This window comes from Ammodytes marinus (genome assembly GCF_949987685.1).
Source record: "Ammodytes marinus genome assembly, chromosome: 3".
NCBI lineage: Eukaryota > Metazoa > Chordata > Actinopteri > Uranoscopiformes > Ammodytidae > Ammodytes > Ammodytes marinus.
Window position 1 is genome coordinate 14168875 of NC_137232.1, and position 20855 is coordinate 14189729.

General features: G+C 40.9%; 1 protein-coding gene across 1 annotated transcript in view; it reads right to left on the reverse strand.

The window, feature by feature from the left end:
- fndc3a (fibronectin type III domain containing 3A) overlaps positions 1 to 20855 on the reverse strand; it is a 77746-nt gene that overhangs the window by 27494 nt on the left and 29397 nt on the right. The window contains exons 4-8 of the mRNA XM_080053272.1: positions 5885 to 5961; positions 5043 to 5286; positions 4264 to 4364; positions 3666 to 3840; positions 3102 to 3160 (exon numbers count right to left, since the gene is read on the reverse strand). Of these exons, the coding sequence (XP_079909398.1) occupies positions 3102 to 3160; positions 3666 to 3840; positions 4264 to 4364; positions 5043 to 5286; positions 5885 to 5961 (656 nt within the window). The remainder of the gene's footprint in view (positions 1 to 3101; positions 3161 to 3665; positions 3841 to 4263; positions 4365 to 5042; positions 5287 to 5884; positions 5962 to 20855) is intronic.

Below are 20855 nucleotides of genomic sequence, written 5' to 3' on the forward strand. Positions count from 1 at the left end.
GAGACAAAGAGCCACATTTTTTACTGTGTTACTGCAAAGAGCCACATCGTACACACGGGTACACACAGTGGCGATTCCAGGAAATTTTGACTGGGGGTGGCCAAGGTGGGCCACAGAGTTAGAGTGGGGTGGCCATCGCACCCCTGAATGAATAGCATGTGATATGCTGTACAACCAATTCATAGATGATTTATAATCCCAAATGCCCAAATCATGTTAGTATCCATTGTAATGTTTGTCAGAAAACTAAACCCCTGAAGGGGGGTCTGGGGGCATCCCCCCCCAGACGATTTTTTTGTGTTTTTAACATGTAATCTAAGCATTCTGGTGCATTCTGGCGAAGATAATAAAGGAAAAAGTCAATATTTATTTCAGCTCAGATGAATAGTAAAATTAGCAAGACAACATAACTTGCTAGCAGCCAGATGCCTAACAACTGCACAGAGGGACGGATGACCACTAGCTTTTGACCAAATATCTTGCTAAAAAAATAAACCTTTATTTATGAAAGTCTGCCCTTGCTAAGAACATGTTACACTCGCTAACTACAAACTTTAATTTTTTTATTCAGATTTCAAAAATCTGCTGGGACACGTGCCTATACACATGCATGGGTGGCACGCATGTCACAAGCACACTTGTGCTTTTTTCAAGACCTTTGCTGACCAGAGACCAGTTCTAGTGGCCACAGTCCTACCATTAATTTAGTAATTGAAAATTGGGGGGGGGGGGGGCGTTTTTATTTTCGCGGGGAGCTTGCACATGCATGCACAAGTATTATTTATTAAAAAAAAAAAAAAAAAAAAAAAAAAAAAACAGGGGGCCCCACACTAGGACTTGAAACGGGCCCCCAGATCGTTAAGGCCGCCCCTGTGATAATGACAGGACTGGACTCCTACTAGTACTAAAGACGACAGGGCAGTCATTTTCAACAATGAACATTGTGTGCACTGCCTCACACACAAACTCTCAGTTCAACCAAGTCCACAAACAAAACTATAACAATTTAAAATAGCATTTTTCTCTTACTATGCATGTTGCTTTGTGGGACTTACTTTTAGCATGGAGAGAGCTGAAGTGGCGCCGAAGATTTGAAGCCTTGAAATGCGCAAATGACACCTGGCATATAAGGCAGAATGGCCTGCCATAACGTTCAACAAAAAATATGAACTCTCCCACTCTGTTTCGCAGCGAACTTGACACAAATAGTTTACTCACGGAAAACCTCCCTCCAAGCTGAGCGGGCAGTTTTATGTTGCGTCCGCACCAAACGTTTGCGAACGTTATGTTGCGTCCTCAATTAAACATTTGCGAACAGGCATACACATAGGGCCTACACATTAATAAAATAAAAAATGAAATAATAGACAACATGTAAAACGAACGTAAGAGCCGCATGAAACGTTTGCGAACATGCACACACATAGGCCCACACAAAAAAAAAGTATAAAAAAAAAAATTATAATCACATAATTTGATATGAACTGAAGAGCCGCACGAAGCTGGGCAAAGAGCCGCATGCGGCTCGCGAGCCGCGGGTTGGCCACCCCTGCTCTAGGGGGACACTCTAGTTGCACTTATTTTAAATGAAAATGTAATATAAAATGGTCCATTACTTAATAATGTATTACAAAAATGCGTCTATTAAATATAGCTTCCATGCCGATTATGACAACATGCAGCAGATTACTACATAATGCAGGTAAATGGACTTGACTTATATAGCGCCTTCTAGCCGATTTTCTCAGCCCCAAAGCGCTTTACATATCTTACCACATTCACCCATTCATACGCACTCATACACATAATGCAGGTGTTATAACATGTTGAGGTGAAAATATATTAGTAGATGTATATTATACTATCTTTTTTTGACCTGCAGTAAAGGTCCACGGGTCGAATTTGAACCCGCGACCACTGCAACGAAGGCCTGAGCCAATATGGTACGCGCTCTATCCACTACACCACCGGAGCGCCCCGATATTATACTATTTTGACATGGAAGCAGCAAAGACAGGAAAAAAAAACACTTTACACCGTTCCTTCCCTCTCCCTGTATTAGACACATTCCCCTGTACTTCATCATTTATCAATAGACTCATTTTCTACTATTACCAGGTTCACACCTTGGAGACAGAGTGCATGACACATCCCATCTCCAATGAGGTCAAAGACAGTCTATTTCTGGTTCACTGTTACCACTCTAGTGTGTTATAAAAAAGCTAGTTTAATTTTTATGGTTTTGAAATGTTACTACCATTAAACCAGGCTTTTTCTAGAGTTTTTTTCAAGGAATAACAAGTAATGTGACTTTTGCATATATGTCTATCTCTATATATATCCGAGTATTGCCCCAAATTAAAGGTAGAGTCAGTGATTCTGGAGAATGCTTGTTGTCAAAATCACTTTTTCGTCAAAATCAGTGAATATCTCCTCACAATCCGCTACCTGGATTATAATTTTTTTTATAGACAGCCTAGGCTCTGTAAACGGGCATGTTGCTGGCTACGGTGGGCATCCTTTGTCTACATTACCTGTACCCTTTTTGACACACCAGTTTACAGAGCCTAGGCTGTGTTTAAACACTGGATTTTCTTTTCAGCGCACACACAAGCACACACACAGTACGGACAGGTAGCGGATCTTGAGGAGATATTATTTGATTTTGACAACAAAAAACATTGACATAAGCATTCCCCAGAATCACTGACTCCACCTTTAATCTTATATAAATGTTTTATTATATTTTGGGACATAATAAATAATTGTACCACAAAGATGTGAGACCTATTCATTGCTTCTTTTAAAAAGCTGTTTTTTCTTTTTAGTAACTGCCAGCATAGCATAGTATATATGGAGGGACATTTGGGAATAAGAGATCCCCACTTGTTTACTAGTCAGCAGGTCCTAACTGCATTAGTGAAACATCCGCACGAATTCATCACAGACGTTAATAGAATGTTTAATGACGCAACACATTTGCATCAGTACCAGTTTGCATGAACACAGCCTTAATGGAGACATAAAATCATGCAAATTCTAGTTAATTGGATGAGAGTAAAAAAAAATATGGAAAGATGTCTCTTTGTGTGAATACTAACCACTGGTTTAGAGATGGTGCTCAGGAGTGTCTGCAAGGCCTGGGCCTCTTCGTCCAGCTCTGAGGGGAGAAACACAGGGAAATGTTGGTCGGAAATAATGAAGTTTTTTATGAATGAGAAAAAATTGAGAACAAATTGTTAAGATATGTGACAAAGGCTTTAATAAAAACTTAATAAAAATAGTATTCTTTTCACTGATGGTCTTGTTTGCCCTTACAGGTCATTTAAAGAAACATTTGACTGTTTCATGAACATTTAAAGCTAAAGTGCGTAACTTTTTAATTTAAATTAATGTTGGTTAAATTCAAGCCAATGCCAAACGAGTTGACACAAGGTTGATTTAGCTCCACCAGCTCCATAAAACAGCAGTGTTTACAAACTGGTGTACACTTCAAGTAAAAGCACTAATAAAACAGTAAAAAACACTATAGTACAAAAAAAAGTCCTGTATTAACTATAATCAGGAAACGTACTTTAAGTATAAAAAGTTAAAAAAGTACCCAAAGCAGAAAACTGTGCACTATAGCTTTAAGAGTCCCGTGTATTCCCCTTTGACCTCCTTACCTCCGTTCTTGCCTCTGCCTGTCTGTTTGTCCGTAGACAGTGCGTAGCTTTGCTGCTCAGATTCCACTCCGTTGTGGATGTCTGCGGCCGAGGGGCTGAGGCAGGTTTTCTGAGGTGAGGAGGGCGGGCTGTCCTTCACGTGTAACCCTCCTCCGCCAACACAGCCCTGGCGCTCCTGAATACAAAGCAATCATGAATAGAATATTATATATTTTTTTTTGTGTATTTTCAAGCTTTATTTGACAGTACAGAGTTGAAATGGGGAGACAGAGAGAGAGGGGGGATGACCTGCAGTAAATGTCCACGGGTCGGATTAGAACCCGCGACCACTGCAGCGAAGGCCGGAACCAATATTATTCAAGCTTAAAAAAAGCAGCATAATAATTCAAAGATAAAAAAAATTCTCAAGAATATCCAAGATTTGGAATTGAATAATGTGCAATCCATACAACATCAAATATCTCACCAGCTATCTATCTATCTATCTATCTATCTATCTATCTATCTATCTATCTATCTATCTATCTATCTATCTATCTATCTATCTATCTATCTATCTATCAAATAAAGAACAACAGAAAGAACAACAGACACAGACCTTGAGCTTCTTCTGCAGTCGCTCGTATGTTTTGCTGGTTCTGTCGTCACGGTGAAGGAACGGGGGCCGGTTGCCGTGCTGCGAGTGGGAATCTGCAGAGACTGGGAGAAACAAAATGGAGGCTCTAGTTACACACAAGAAGTACAAGATCTGTCAGCAAACCAACAGATTAATATTCATTCATTAATTCATTCAGTTAACCTTTATTCATACTCGAGAGGTCACAGAGGGGTGAACCTCATTTACAATGTCTAAGTAATATAAAAAGGGCAAAAGATTTAGTCTAAACTAAAGCCAACAAAGTTTCAATCACACAGCGTTGACTACGGAGCCTTTAAATAAATCCTCACAGACCAAACATGTCTCCCGACTCACCCTGCTCTGAGTAGATGTGTGCTGGGTGGTACTGTGAGCCCATGTCGTAGCTATCTTAATTCTATGTCTATTTTAATGTGAAGCTTGTAATGCATGTGACTTTAAGGCAAGTCAACATTACTACCTATGGCAGCAAAATACATAAATTAAATTAAAAAAATTATAATTAAAGAAAAGAAAACAAGTAGATTTTTTTTCACCAACCCTAGAAAACGGCCTTAATCCACCTACACAGTCTAATACTTACGCACTATAGCTTTAGTCCCCAAACTCACCCTGCTCTGAGTAGATGTGTGCTGGGTGGTACTGTGAGCCTATGTGTTAGCTAATTTATTTCTATGTCTAATTAATCCACCTACACAATCCAAAATTTACGCACTATAGCTTTAGTAGCCAAAACTCACCCTGCTCTGAGTAGATGTGTGCTGGGTGGTACTGTGAGATGTACTGTGAGCCCATGTCCTGCCCGGGCCCGGTCATGCCTGTGTAGAGGTGGTGTGGGGGGGGCATCATTGCGGGATGGGGGATGAAGGCTGGCAGGTGGGCGTGAGGGGGGGGCGCATGGTGCAGCGGGCTGTGGCCCCCCGGGTGGAACTCTGGTTGCTGAGGTAACACCAGCACGCGACGCACACCGTTCTCCTCTATGATCTATGCAAGGAAAATATTTAAGATTGAAATCAATTTAAATTCAGATGTTAAAGCATTTGAAAATCTGGTCTAAAATAGGAGAAATCAATATATGATTACACTTCTTTTTTTTAACTGGTGTTGTGCTCCTTGGCTCTGTAAACGGGAGGTAAGCAAATGAGCCTAGGCTGTGTATTACTTTGATATCATAAATATTTATTTTTTCTATTTTAGAACCAGGTTTTCAGTTCGATATCATACCAAACAGAAAAATGTCACAGTGTTTAGAGTAGTTGGATAGATGGATGGATAGATGGATGGATATATGGATGGATGGATATATGGATGGATATATGGATGGATATATGGATGGATGGATGGATGGATGGATGGATGGATGGATGGATGGATGGATGGATGGATGGATGGATGGATGGATGGATGGATGGATGGATGGATGGATGGATGGATGGATGGATGGATGGATGGATGGATGGATGGATGGATGGATGGATGGATGGATGGATGGATGGATGGATGGATGGATGGATGGATGGATGGATGGATGGATAGAATGAAATAAGGTTTTTACTGGCTTTAGTGTAGACTTATTAACTACCTGTGAAACGTATCCAGGAGGCACATAGATTGGAGGCACTGAACCATTAGGAGACATCATGGGAACCTGAGCAGGACCTGAGCAGAGGAAGAAAGAGAAATGTCAAACATTTATCCTCGAGGCAAACAGCTGTGAATGCATTGAGTGCGAGTGCGTGCGCGTGTGTGTGTGTACAAGAAAACACAGATCAGCTGTCTATAACACTTTTCAAAATGTAGCTCTTTCAGGTTAAAATCACAAATAACAATCTTTGAATTACTGTCAGCACCAGATTATTAATACATTTTTCCAATTAAGTCTAGTTTAATATTATGTACATGTGCAATATATGAACTCTTCTCTTCATAAACTAAAAGAATAACCCAAATCTGAAGGGATTTTCAATATTGTATGTATATTTAATCACCGAAATGTAGAGAAAGTAAAAAAAAACAAACATTAAAAACATTTTAAAAGACTATTTTATTATATATCATCAACTGCAGTCAGTGTAATCTACAGCACCTCAGCATACGCATTAGAATTTTGAACGAACCACATTTGCTAACGCTGGTTTAAGCTTTGAATTATCTAATATTTAAAACATTATAAGTCGCTCAGATGTGCAGTGACTCAACAGATGAATTCAGAGTAAGTTCTTGTAACTTATGTAACTTTACCCTTCGGCAGAATGCCACAATGACTCACGCTCTACTTCAGGTAGGAGGAACAAAGGTGTAGTTTGGTGTCAGTTATTCATTCTATAAGTACTTCTTCTTTGTCTTCCAACGAGGGGTAGAGTGTGTGTGTTTCTGTTTGTCCGTCTGTGCGTGCGTGTGTGCATGTCTGTCTGTCTGTCTGTGCATGTCTGTTTGTGTGTGTGATCTCCTGGCTGTTAACACTACCAGTTGCATATTCAATTACTGTTTTATGTTTAAAACGGCTATAAGCTTTTTTTTCAACTATTGGGAAAAGCAAGAAGTGCTGAGAAACAAGAAACAAAGTGGTATTTAGGTTCTGTAGTAGTGGCCAATGCAGCAGCTTAACTCAGCTCAGAGAACAGACACTCAGCAGAAAGCCTGTGTGTGTGTGTGTGTGTGTGTGTGTGTGTGTGTGTGTGTGTGTGTGTGTGTGTGTGTGTGTGTGTGTGTGTGTGTGTGTGTGTGTGTGTGTGTGTGTGTGTGTGTGTGTGTGTGTGTGTGTGTGTGTGTGTGTGTGTGTGTGTGTGTGTGTGTGTGTGTGTGTGTGTGTGTGTGTGTGTGTGTGTGTGTGTGTGTGTGTGTGTGTGTGTGTGTGTGTGTGTGTGTGTGTGTGTGTGTGTGTGTGTGTGTGTGTGTGTGTGTGTGTGTGTGTGTGTGTGTGTGTGTGTGTGTGTGTGTGTGTGTGTGTGTGTGTGTGTGTGAGTGAGTGAGTGAGTGAGTGAGTGAGTGAGTGAGTGAGAGATGGACATCGCTGCCAAGTTTGCATGTTCACACATTTCTCCTCTTACAATCTGAAGACGTAAACACTAGGGCCCAATGCCAGAGGCCCCAACGCAATCTACTGCACAGCAAAAGTGAGCAACTGAGCCTCCGAGTGAAAACAACCAACGAACAGACGGATGTAAAATCAGGCGGCAAGTTCAAGTAAGTAAAAGTATGTCCCAATTGTAGCATACTGCTTCCTAACTAACTATCTACTTTTCAATGGTCAGCTGTAGTAGGTAGAAGAAGAAAAAGAATGTATGCGATTTGGAACGCTGTCAAAGCTGGCATAAGCAGAGAGATAAGTACTACTAAATGTGCAGCCATTATTATTGGCCCACGACTACAGATTTTGGCCTGTGTAAAGATACATTGAAACCACCATTTCTAACCTCTAGTATCACACACTCAGGTACCAGACTCCCCATCTTAGCCGGGAGAAGAGGAAGTGAGAGTTGATAAAGGACAGTTTACAGTTTGTTAAGTAAACATGGTTCCAACCAATACAGTCCAATACAACAGCGCTGCTATGAATCCTGCCTCCACAGAGCTTGTAAAGTTATATTATGGTTCAAACTGCTGTCTGCCTGTTTTCACTCTTTGTTTGATTATCCGCCATGTTCCTACAGTAGCTCTGAACCAGGGTTTTTCCTGCATAGAGAAATTTTCGGCGCCCCCCCCAAAGAGGATTTACCCAGCGCCGAAGGAAAATCACCAGCGCCAAAATGATAACATTTGAGAATAAATATAGCCATTTAAAACCTCTCCAAATTCATCCCAATTTAAGTCATCCTTCTTGAGGGGCTGGACAATAACTTGAATTTTAATTTTGATACTATTACGGCTTCCCTCAAATCATGAAAACACAATAATCGTAATTAAACTATCAATGTTCCGCACGCCTGGGCATGCATGCGGGTCATGGAAAAGTCGGTCCGCGTACTGACCCCCCAAAGGCCCATTCTGAGCTAGGAAAAACCCTGTGAACACACAAACTTAACGGCCGTACATGTTTTTATATACAGTGGGCGTCTTGGGGAAAGACCTGTTGGAAGACCAAGAAGAAGAAGTACTATAGAATAAATAACTAAGTACATCTTCACCTCATCACTTGATATTGTGGAAAGACTTGAGGCAGTGGTGGATGATGCCATCTTTAGTAACTAGTTTCTTGTCCTTGAAGGCCAACGTATAGCTTCTGTAAATTCTCCTAACGGGATGGGTTAGCAAGGGAGCGTTGCAATCTAGAACTTTTCACCACTAGATGAAGCCAAGATATCCACACTGCACCTTTAACATTTCAAAAATGTTATACCTGCAAATAAACTTCATTGAACAGGGCAAATATAGAAGCTTGGGCTCTTATTCTGATAATCAAAAGGACACTGTGCTTTTAAGCCCTTTTCATGGCCTTCAGAACAATATACAGTGACTCATACACACTGCACCTTTAAAAATCCTTCCACCTTTTACCATCCAATGCCAGACAGTCTCGAAAAAAATAAAACATTTGGATATATATTTTTCTTCCTGCTAATAAACTTTGCATTAAGGTAATAGATGGAAATTCAGTTATTTTATTCTGAAAATCAAAATGACAGGGTGTTTTGAAGCCCTTTCATAGACGGTGACTCACTTCCCTACCTAAGTACACAGGCCGCAAGGCCACAAATCTCCATACAGGGAGCATGGGAGAGCTCAGGCTGAAAGCAGGCACGCACAGTCTCACAAGCTCTCATTGATTTCAGATTACTGTATCATTTGAGTGGGAGTTCAAAGTGTGTACTGTTAACTCCCACTCACTTTTAAGACCAATAAATTATTAGTGATGTGATGCTGGCTGCTATGCCGGGTTTTAGGCTGTATAGAGAAATGTATGGAGCCCACCAAATATTTTTCCCAGGACAAAAAAGGTTAAAAAAAATTATTTGATCTTTTTTGGCATTTTCAAGCTTTATTTGACAGTACAGAGTTGAAATGGGGAGACAGAGAGAAGGGGGATGACCTGCAGTAAAGGTCCACGGGTCGGATTAGAACCCGTGACCACTGCAACAAAGGCCGGAGCCAATATGGTACGCGCTCTATCCACTACGCCACCAGTGCGCCCCTTTTATTTTTAAGTGATTTAAAAGCTCCCTAAATGTGTTTCTAGTTCAGCCCAAATCAATCTCTACTTCTTACAGTTTCTGTGTTTTGGATCAATTTTAATATCTCTTCACGATGCGCCACCTGTCCATATTGTGTGTGTGTGCAAAAATCTGTTATTACACAGCTTAGGCTCCATAAACTGGTATGTAAACAAAGGGAATTTAAAAAAAAGGGGGGCTAGCTAGCTAATCAAATAATGAAGAAAAAAAACGCTCAACATGAGTCTTGTTACAACAATACAGGTTTCTGATTTGATACAGATGCTAGTTACAGCTATACTATGTCAAAGTGTTACTGAAGTGCTCAAATCAGTTCACGCACTCTGTAATTGGCCACCATGTGAAGAAGCCATCATGTTCATGCATTGATCCACTTAGCCTAGGCTGTGTATTAACAAAGATTTTTTTTCAGCATGAGTACAGACAGGTAGTGAGGAGATATTCACTGATTTTTACAAATAAAAAAAGTGATTTTGACAACAAGCGTTCTCCAGAATCACTTACATTCACTTTTAACAGCATAACATTAATCAATTGAATAACTTAACAAATAATTCTTGCCTTTACTGTTGCACCTGCTTAATGAATGAATTATGCATCACCAATTAGTGCCCGTAATTCTGAGTCTGACAAAAAATAAATCTCTACATTTTTAATAAGCCATTGTTTGTCCATTTAGAATGTACAGACTTGGACGTCATAGGGAGAGGAAGAGGACACACATACTCTCTCTCTCTCTCACACACACACACACACACACACACACAGTCTCACACACACACACACACACCCGTTAGACGCACTTGGCAAAGAGAAACTAAGCATTTACATTTTAGTCACCGGGGAATTATTAATTAAACATTTTTTTTTGTTATTCAATTTGTTGAACTTGTTGAGATAATACAAACACAAAGTAAACCCTATTAGCAATAAAGGAAATACAAACAGGATCCTTAGTACAGACACACACACAGACAGAGCCTATGAGAGAGGAGAGGTAGAGAACACCCACTCTTTTACATCAGTCTGACGCACGAGTGATGACAGAGATCAGATAGAAAAGGCCACATCCCCCCCTCTCCCACACACACACACATCCCCCCTAGACACACACACATACACCCTTGCTGACGTGGCGGTAGAGTGCCAGCCTTCAGGAGGAAAACATCAGCCCTGCCCCACTAAACGGCCGGAGCCCAGAATAGACACAAACAAGCCGCGCCGTGTTGCAGCTTTAAAGGTGCTCAAAAGAAGCGCACCTTAGTGGTGACGTCATGTCACACACACAGACAATTGTCAATGAACTGACTAGCGTGGGGTGGGGATTATATAGGGACCTTCTGAATTGTTTGAATGTTGATTGTTGATGAATGTGACCAAGTCTCATGCGAAGAGAGAAAATAAATGAAAACTAAAGAGAATTCCAGTTGCTGTCGTCCTTGTTATAATGTCCTGCAAAAGTTGGTGCCGAAACCCGGGATTGTGAAGCAAGAAGAGGACGAAAAGTCCATTGGTTTGCCAGACAAACAAGAAGACAGAAAAAAGGAACAATGACTGAAATCGACCGTCGGAAGAAAAAGAGATCTTCAATCCGAACATCTGTAAACAGATTGATGACCAAGATTGTCACCGAGCTTGGAGAACAACAGGATAATGATGTATTGGAAGAGTTACTGGAGCAATGATGTTGAAAGAAGAATGTTTGACTAAAATGAATTTGCATGTGGAAGAAGAAAAAAAGACTGAACATTTAGAAGAAGAGGTTTCAAGAGCCTTAGAATACCAAGATCACATAACACTGTGGAAGACGAGGATAAGAAGAGCGCTCAAAAGAGCGAAAGATGATGCTGAGTCTGAAATGTCTGAATCTAACCCCATGCGTAATAATGTGAAGCTGCCTAAGCTTCTGATCGAAAAATATTCTGGTGACATCAGCCAGTGGCAGTACTTTTAGGGACAGTTTGACACAGCAGTGAACAGTAATCCCAACCTTACGAAAACAGATAAATTCAGTTATCTGAGATCATATCTCACTAGCGCAGCTGGCAATGTAGTCGCAGGGTTACCATTAACTGAAGCCAATTATGAAAACGCTACCCAGCTGCTGCAGAAAAGATTTGGCCGAAAGGATTTGGTAATTAATGCACATATGACCAAATTGTTGAATCTTAATCCTGTAAAGAATGTCAGTGACATAAAATCACTCAGATATTTGTATGATAACTGTGAAATCCAAATTCGTAGTCTGGCTTCTATGGGAGTCGTCTCTGACACGTATGGTAGTTTACTGTGCCCCATTCTAATGAAGCTCATTCCTGAAGAGATAACATTAGACTTCAGCAAACAAGTAGAAGAGGATGATATCTGGAAAGTGGAGGAGCTGATGAACTTCATTCAAAAAGAAGTGGACAGCCGAGAGCGCACGGCCAACATGTCTAAAAGCGGAAAAGAGCGCACAAGTAAGGAACGTGAAAAGGAAACGCCAGGCGCATGGGAAATGCGCACAAGACGACAAAACACAATGCCAACGTCTACCCTTTATGCAGCGAATCAAATGGACAGACAATATTGCTTTTTTTGTGAGAAAAATAACCACCAGTCTAAACACTGTCATGAAATGCCTGTGCCTGAAAAAAGAGAGAAGTTAAGAAAGCAAGGAAGATGCTTTGTGTGTTTTGGAACGAGACATGTTGCCAAGGATTGTCGCACTAAAGGTATATCTTGTGAAAAATGTAATCGACGTCATCACCAGGCTGTGTGTGCCTATGATGGCCGTGAGTTCAGAAAAGAAAATGAACCGGCAGATGCCGTGATGTCCATGTCTCCCAGTGAATCAACGCGAGAATCAGTTCTCCTTCAGACCGCTACTGTCTGGATAGAAACTCCAGTTACAAGGCAACTCACCCGCTGTCTACTGGACGGAGGGAGTCAGCGAAGCTTTGTGCGTAAAGATATCTCCAGTGCGCTCAACCTCCCCAAAGTAGGTGAAGAGACTCTTAAGTTACACCACATTTGGCTCTAGTGTCCCACAAAATATCACCTGTAATAAAGTAAAATGAACATTGAGCAACATTCGAAATGGCCAAAGTGTACAGTTAGAAGTATTAGAAATACCAAGAGTGTGCTCTTCCATTATGAGAGTAGCGGGAGAGGAAGTGCGCAGAGAACTGGAGCGCAAAGGCCTACAGCTGGCTGACACTTCAGTGAGCGGAATGGAGACGCAGGAGCTTGGAGTCCTTATCGGTGGCGATCACTATTGGAAAATTGTGACAGGAAAATTGGAGCTGGTGGCGCTGGAAAGCAAGTTTGGATGGTTAATTCAAGGAACCGTATCCATGCTTAATGTGACAACTGAAACAGAACCTGCAGATGTCGGAACTCTGCACGTGAGTGTTGGACTGGATGAGGAAATAAATCACACACTGCGCTCATTCTGGGAAACTGAATCCATCGGGATAATGAATGGAAAAGAATCAATGAAAAGTAATGATGAGGCGTTGCAGCTGTTTGAAAAAACTGTCCAGTTCAAAGATGAAAGATACGAGGTGAGTTTACCTTGGGAAAAATGAAGATAATGACCTGCCCTCCAACTATAATGTTGCCAAAAGACGTTTTGATCAGCTTGTCAAAAAGTTTCAAAATAATGGGCCACTTTATGAAAAGTACAGTGACGTCATCAAAGAGTACGTCAGTCAGGGCATAGTGGAGCGTGTGCAAAATGTGGTCACTGATAATCCCACATACTATCTCCCCCACAGAGCAGTCATTAATGAAGAGCGTTTGACTACAAAGTTAAGAGTTGTATTTGATGCTTCATCCCATGCTGAAGGTTGTAAATCACTAAATGACTGCTTAATGACAGGCCCAAATCTGAATCCTGAATTACTAAGCATCCTGTTAAAATTCAGAAAGCACGAAGTGGCATTTATGGCTGATATCATAAAGGCATTTCTACAGATCTATATTCGAGAGCAAGACAGGGATGCATTAAGATTCTTGTGGCTAAATGACCTGCCAAAATCCAACGAAAAACCTAAAGTAAGCATCCTGCGCATGACCAGAGTCCCGTTTGGTGCTTCCCCTAGTCCCTTTCTGTTGGGAGCAACCATTAGATATCATTTGAAAAAATATCAGCAAATGCATCCCACTGTGACATCTACCCTTGATCAATGCTTGTACGTAGATGATTTGATCTGTAGTGCCCCTAGTGTAAAGTCAGCGGCCAACCTCTCCACGCAAGCAAAAAGCATCTTAAAAGAAGCAGGCATGAATCTGTGCAAATGGACCACAAACTCTAAAGAACTGAAAACCCTGTGGGATGAACAAATGGAAAATACGACAAGTGGAAATGTTGCAGTGAAAAATGTGTTAAAAGTTCTTGGACTAACATGGAGAACGGAACAGGATGACTTTGTCTTTGATTTAAGCAGTTTGATGGAGTTTCTGCAAACCTCAAAAAAGTGTTGCAGGCTGCTGCGCGCATCTTTGACCCAATCGGATTTCTGTCCCCATACACAATCAGAGTAAAATGCCTTTTCCAAAAAATGTGGGAACGGGGCTTAACATGGGACATTGAGTTACCTGAAGATATGTTGCGGCTTTGGCAGCAGTGGTGCACAGAGTTACCTGGCATCAGACAAATAAATATTCCCAGGTGCTATCAAGAGGCGTTCACTGACCCAAACCAACCTGTGAAAAAAGAAATCCACGTCTTCAGGGATGCGAGTGAAAGTGCATACTGCGCAGCTGCCTACATGAGAGTTATCCCCGAACATGGTGAGTGCACAGTGACTCTTATAACAGCAAAAAACAAGAGCAGCGCCACTTTAAAAAAGTAACATTACCTAGACTAGAACTCCTCGGTGCTGTCATCGCAGCTAGACTCAGTCAGTATGTTATTAAGCACCTTGAAATGGAAAGTAATCAAGTGAAACTGTGGAGTGATTCAATGATAACTTTGCACTGGATCAAAAGTTCAGCAAACCAGTGGAAACCCTTTGTGGAAAGCAGAGTCCGAGAGATCCAGAGTCTCACAGAACCGGAGCAGTGGAGCTTCTGTAAAGGAGAAGAAAATCCTGCCGATGTCCACAAGGGGCATAAGTGTGAACCAGACAGCACTCTGTGGTGGACGGGCCCAGAGTGGCGCAAAGAAATGTAAATTACTGTGACAATGATATTGAACCAAACGAAAATGATGACGCTGTAAAAGAAAATATGGCAGTTGTGAAAATGACCAGTTTGTTAAATTCCAAAGGTTCAAAGGAAATGGAAATTCTGGAAATAACTAACCACCTTCAAGGAACCTAATCAGAAGACAGTACAATTGCTGTATCCCCTTGAGCTGGATGTGTAATGAGAACCAGAAGAGTCTCATTGGCCGGGAGTCTGTTACAGCTTTAAAGGTGCTCAAAAGAAGCGCACCTTAGTGGTGGTGACGTCATGTCACACACACAGACAATTGTCAATGAACTGACTAGCGTGGGGTGGGGATTATATAGGGACCTTCTGAATTGTTTGAATGTTGATTGTTGATGAATATGGCCAAGTCTCATGCGAAGAGAGAAAATAAATTAAAACTAAAGAGAATTCCAGTTGCTGTCGTCCTTGTTAAAATGTCCTGCAAAACGCCGCTCCTGCAGTGTAAACAGGAGGCGAGGCAAGACTTTGGGAACACACCAGCATCTTCTTTCAACACACACACACACACACACACACACACAGATTACATTTAACCCAAACACACTACCAAGGTTTCTTTCAAAATCGGCAGGTTAGACGCAATAGGGGATCTGGATTGACCGAGAAAATTGCAATCAGCGCAAACCTTGATATTGTGTTTGGATTATTTTTAATCCATGTCTACTAGGTGTGTGTGTGTGTGTGTGTGTGTGTGTGTGTGTGTGTGTGTGTGTGTGTGTGTGTGTACCCCTAGCAACCACTCAAACGATACTGTCAAGTTTAAATCGGATGTATAAACGACAAAGACTCATTTAGATTCATAGCAGAGAGGAGACGAGCTAGATGAATGATGGCAGGGTTAACAGCAGGGCGTAGAAGTCAAGAAACGGCCCCACACACACACACACACACACGCACACACGCACACACACACACACACACACACACACACACACACACACACACACGCTCTCTATCAATAAACTCAACCATGATGAATTGTGAGTCTATAAAAGATAGCGCGGGCCTGATTATTAATTTGAGCTAATAAATTGTCTCCATCTACAAATAAAGCAGAAAGAGAGAGAGCGGATAGTGAGGGAGCGCTGGCAGTGGAACTGACATAGGTTAATAAGTACAGTGAGCCAGGGACCCGGGCCAAGCGCAAGAGTGCCAATAAAATTGAAAAGTATTAATTGGGAGATTAACCCCCTCTAGGCCCGTAGGATTGTTAGTGTGGTGAAGAGACGACCGTGGGAAATGTCTGTTTTTGAAAAAGGCAAAGGCACATGTTGCTAGCAGGCAGATGAGGTTTTTAATTCTGAGTTTCATTTGTTCAGTTAGTCCTGGATATTGATTGAAAGAAATTATATGGGCCCAGAATTTCGAATTCTCACCGGTCAAAATTTTGGAAATAATTCCCTCAGCACTTATTTTAAACTGTGGTAAAACAAGCGTCAGTGATTTTCAGATCTTAGGTTTAATATTGAAACAATGAATCATAAGGTTTTATTGATTTAAGAAATGTATTGTGTATATTATATACTTTTTAATAAGACTATTTCTTTTAGTGGTTTATCGGTCTGAATACCTGATGTATTAAAGGGTCTTTACACGGCACATTGTGAATGACGTTTACATTAGGGGAGGGAACCGGTAACCTACATCACAGTGACGCTGCTCTCAGCTAGACAAAGGGAAAATTGAATAGATAATTGTTTTAAATAATTAATTAATTGGGCGTTTTCTTAGGATGTAAAGATTTAACTCCAAAACCATTATCTTCACCTGTAAAAAGACAAGCTAAAGTAAAAAAATTAAAAATAATAAATAAATCAAGCAGTGGTCAATTTGTCCAGATTTTTGTCTATTTTGCTTCCATAACATGTCTTCTTTCATAGTATAAATCAAAGGTCTAATATGTACATTTAGGTGTTTATTTGACTAAACCTTGTTGGTTTGTGTCTGTATATTTCTCCTATGCAACCATTTTTAATGGCCATTATCTCAACATTAGTTTTTTTCAATACTCTGAAAATCTTGACTTCTAAAGCACTTACATCAACTAAACTTTCCATAATCATTCTCAGCACTATTCTGAAGGTTATGACAGAAGGATATATGAAGATGTCACTCTTAAAGCTCCCATATTATACACTTTTCGGTACTATTATACACCATATTATATGGTCTTAGTGGTCCCTAATACGTTTTTCTTTAATTGTTTGCTGAAAAAAACTTTCAGATAATTTATTGTACTATGCTGAAGTTCAGCTAATCTCACAATGGTCTATTTTTTAAAAAGAACTGCAGCTCCCCTCATAAATATACAATCTTTGCGCTGCCCCCGCCCCCTGTCCGGAAGCGAAGCCAGATACGCCTCGCCCTCTGTCTGTCAGGGCCGTGGACCAATAAGAAATAGGGGTGTGGGCTGCACAGTGGAAGCTTCTGGCTTTCCAGTTTGTGAGGTCAGAAAAGGGGAAAATTCTGACTGGAGTATATTGGGTGGGGGAGGGGTGGTGGTTTCAGAAAGGGGGATTGTGAGAAAAGGAGAGTGTTATTTTTTTAAATATTTTGGCAGTCTCTAGACACACTGTGGACCCATGGATATGTTAGAACACATTTAAAAAGTGCATTTAGCATAATATGTGACCTTTAAACCATCTCATAAACCTCTCACAAACCCAGCGAAACAGATCATTTAGAAGAAAGAGAAAAATAGCTCTAATCTTATCAAGATCTTATAACCAATCTTAGAAGAAAAACAAAAGGTATTTTTCCTCCTATGATCATCTGCTAACACGCTCCCTCCCCCTCGGTATCAACGGGGAGAATGACTCACAAGCTGCTCACTGCAGGGGCTGTGTGTGTGTGTGTGTGTGTGTGTGTGAGAGTGAGTGAGTGAGTGAGTGAGTGAGTGAGTGAGTGAGTGAGTGAGTGAGTGAGTGAGTGAGTGAGTGAGTGAGTGAGTGAGTGAGTGAGTGAGTGAGTGAGTGAGTGAGTGAGTGAGTGAGTGAGTGAGTGAGAGAGAGAGAGAGAGAGAGAGAGAGAGAGAGAGAGAGAGAGTGTGCTACATGTATGTGGGGTAAGGCGGGGTTGAGGACACATGTAATAAGATGCAAGCCTTATTTAGACTGGCTTACTATTATTATTTTCTTCCATAAAATATTTTAGTTACACGTACAGGTACAGAATATGGACATTTATAATCATGCTCCGTCTGTAACCTAAACAATTAAAATCATGTTTGAATTTAAATCAAACTTTATTAATAACTTTGTTTTATGACATATTTAGTCAACGTTTGAACTATAGACAAAAACCATAATACCTAGGGGGCAAAACCCCTTTTTTTTGGAAAAACAGACATGGAGCGTTGTAAAAGGTTGTTCACCAGAAATGATATCTAGGACCTTCCACGATCACAACCTGGGTGGACAACCTGGTCAACTACCTGCTGGAAAGCTACAGCGGGCCGACATAGAGCAAATCAGAACCACTGTTTAAGTGAATGGGGATGGGCTAATAGGGAATTTTTTAAACTTATAGATATCATTATGAAACTTTGCAAGTTGATTAGTGACATTAAAACAACAACTTTTTGTATTACAGTATTTTCCAAAAAGTTTGAATAAATATGAAAAATCATCAATATCTTACTAATGATGCGTACATTTTCATATCTGCAAAGCCCCAAAATCTAGATGTTGGACAAAAGCAAAGTCAATGTTTTAAATTTTTAAAACAAAACAAGTGTCCAACTGCCTGAAGCTTTTCCTAATCACAGTTCAAATTTGATCAATAACCCATAGAAAATTAATTTTTTACACTGTTTTTTCCTGCGTTCCGAATCGCACTCTTTCTTTTTTCTATTCTACATACTACATCCGACAATAAAAATAATCTAGTTAGGATGCAGTAGGCATACTATTGGGACTTACTTTTACTCTTTTATTTCATCATAACATTGCGCCTTGATCTTGCCTCTTGCTTTTATATCCGTCGCATCCCCGTTTGTTTTCATATGGAGGCTTCGTCGATGTGACGTCACTTCACGTGCGCACCGGATTGTGGGTCATCCGGATTTAAAAAAAAAATTTTTTTAACTTTATTTTATGTGAGACAATACAAGGATGCAGTTTTCAACACTAACAATCTTGGCCGGATGAAGTAGGACATCCGGGTACTTCTAAATCTGGCCACAAGAATCGGGACATCCTAAATCTTTTTTCTACATACTATATAGTAGAAAGTATGCGATTCGGAACGCAGGGCACCTTTGCCCCCACCACCAGCCCCCCAGTGTTAGTATGTGGTTTCAATGACAGTCTCATGGCCTTGGTCGCCCACTCACTCACAATGTTAATTCAATGGAAGTCTATGAATGAATAGAATGGTTGGAGGTGGAACGTCAAAAAGTCAGAGAATTATTTTCTGGCTTTAAAAAGGTGCTTAAAAGGTGTCTATGCAGTGTTAATACACAGCCTAGGCTCTGTAAACTCATCATTACTACCAACTGAGAATTATGAAGAAAATGTTTCCGATACTCATATGGCAACGTCAACATAATAATTTGCTTCTAAAAAGCACTAGTAGTGAGAAGTACATACAAACATTGCTTGACAGACGGCCTAATAGTCGGATCAGTTATGAAACTAATTATGGACTTCAAGTTCCATCATATTTGGACAACATGTCAAACAACCCACATTTATCTGAGCGTTACCAAAGTATCAAGCAATTCAGTTTGATGTTCAACATCTTTTTGCCTTACTCTCCGGCTCAAGAAAAAGGCGACAAAAAACGTTCCTGTAACTGTGCGTGCATTTCTGATATAGAAATGGGCTAAAAGTTGCTCATCCAGGTTAGCTTAGCTCAAACACTGATAGTCAAGGGGAACAGGTTGAAAGATAAACTTTACAACGTCACTAAACAAAATTCTCCTGTGTGCTTGTTGGGACGCGGTTTATTTACCACATTATGTCATTTTAGAATCAAATTCATACGGGACCATCGCGGGCATTTCTTGGTTTCCTTCCAGTATGTATTTAGTTTTAAAATGACATAACGAGTAAATAAATACAGTGCTCTAAATTGAAATAATCTAATGTATGTGTTGTTCAACAGTTCACTAGCTCATCTGACAGACTCAAGTCTCTGAGATAGAAAATAGACTCAACGCATCTGCAGCACCATCAGTCAGAGTGTGTGTGTGTGATGAGGTGTTACATTTTGGCTGCACAGATAAAGGGACAAGTACAGATGGGCCGACCAACCAACCAGTATCTAAGGCCGTGTTTACACTAAATAAATGTCCGGTATCTAATGGTGCATTCCAGCTGAAGTAGGAGTGTCTGAATTCCTAGCCGGAAATGACAACTTGAACGCATCGCGAGGTCGGAATTCCTGCTTAGAAACGCAAGGCACTGGCAACAAAATGAGCCAGTTACACACACACACACACACACACACACACACACACACACACACACACACACACACACACACACACACACACACACACACACACACACACACACACACACACACACACACACACACACACACACACACACACACACACACACACACACACACACACACACACACACACACACACACACACACACACACACACACACACACACACACACACACACACACACACACACACACACACCCCTCTTTAGCTCCCTGTCGAGTTGCCAGATTGACTGTCTTGGTTAATGTGGGAGAAGGAACATCGCTCTACCTTAAAGGAACTAGACGGAGCTTTCAGCTATTAACCACAGACTGAATCATCCTGTGTGTGTTTCTGTGTGTGACTGTGTGTGTTTCTTTGTGTGACTGTGTGTGTTTCTTTGTGTGTGTGTCTATGATTATGTGTGTGTGACTCTGTGTGTGTGTCTGTGATTATGTGTGTGTGACTGTGTGTGTGTGTCTGTCAGTGTGTGTGTGTGTGTGTGTGTGTGTGTGTGTGTGTGTGTGTGTGTGTGTGTGTGTGTGTGTGTGTGAATCAGCCAAATGCTAAGTCAGATAGAGAAGTGGATCCTAATCAAAAGGAATGGTCCTGATGATACTGACTTGCCTCATCCGTCACCAGCTTATCAGCCGCTAGAGACAGACACACACTGAGAGAAAGGCCAACACACACACACACACACACACACACACACACGCACACAACTTCAACTCCTCACCTGT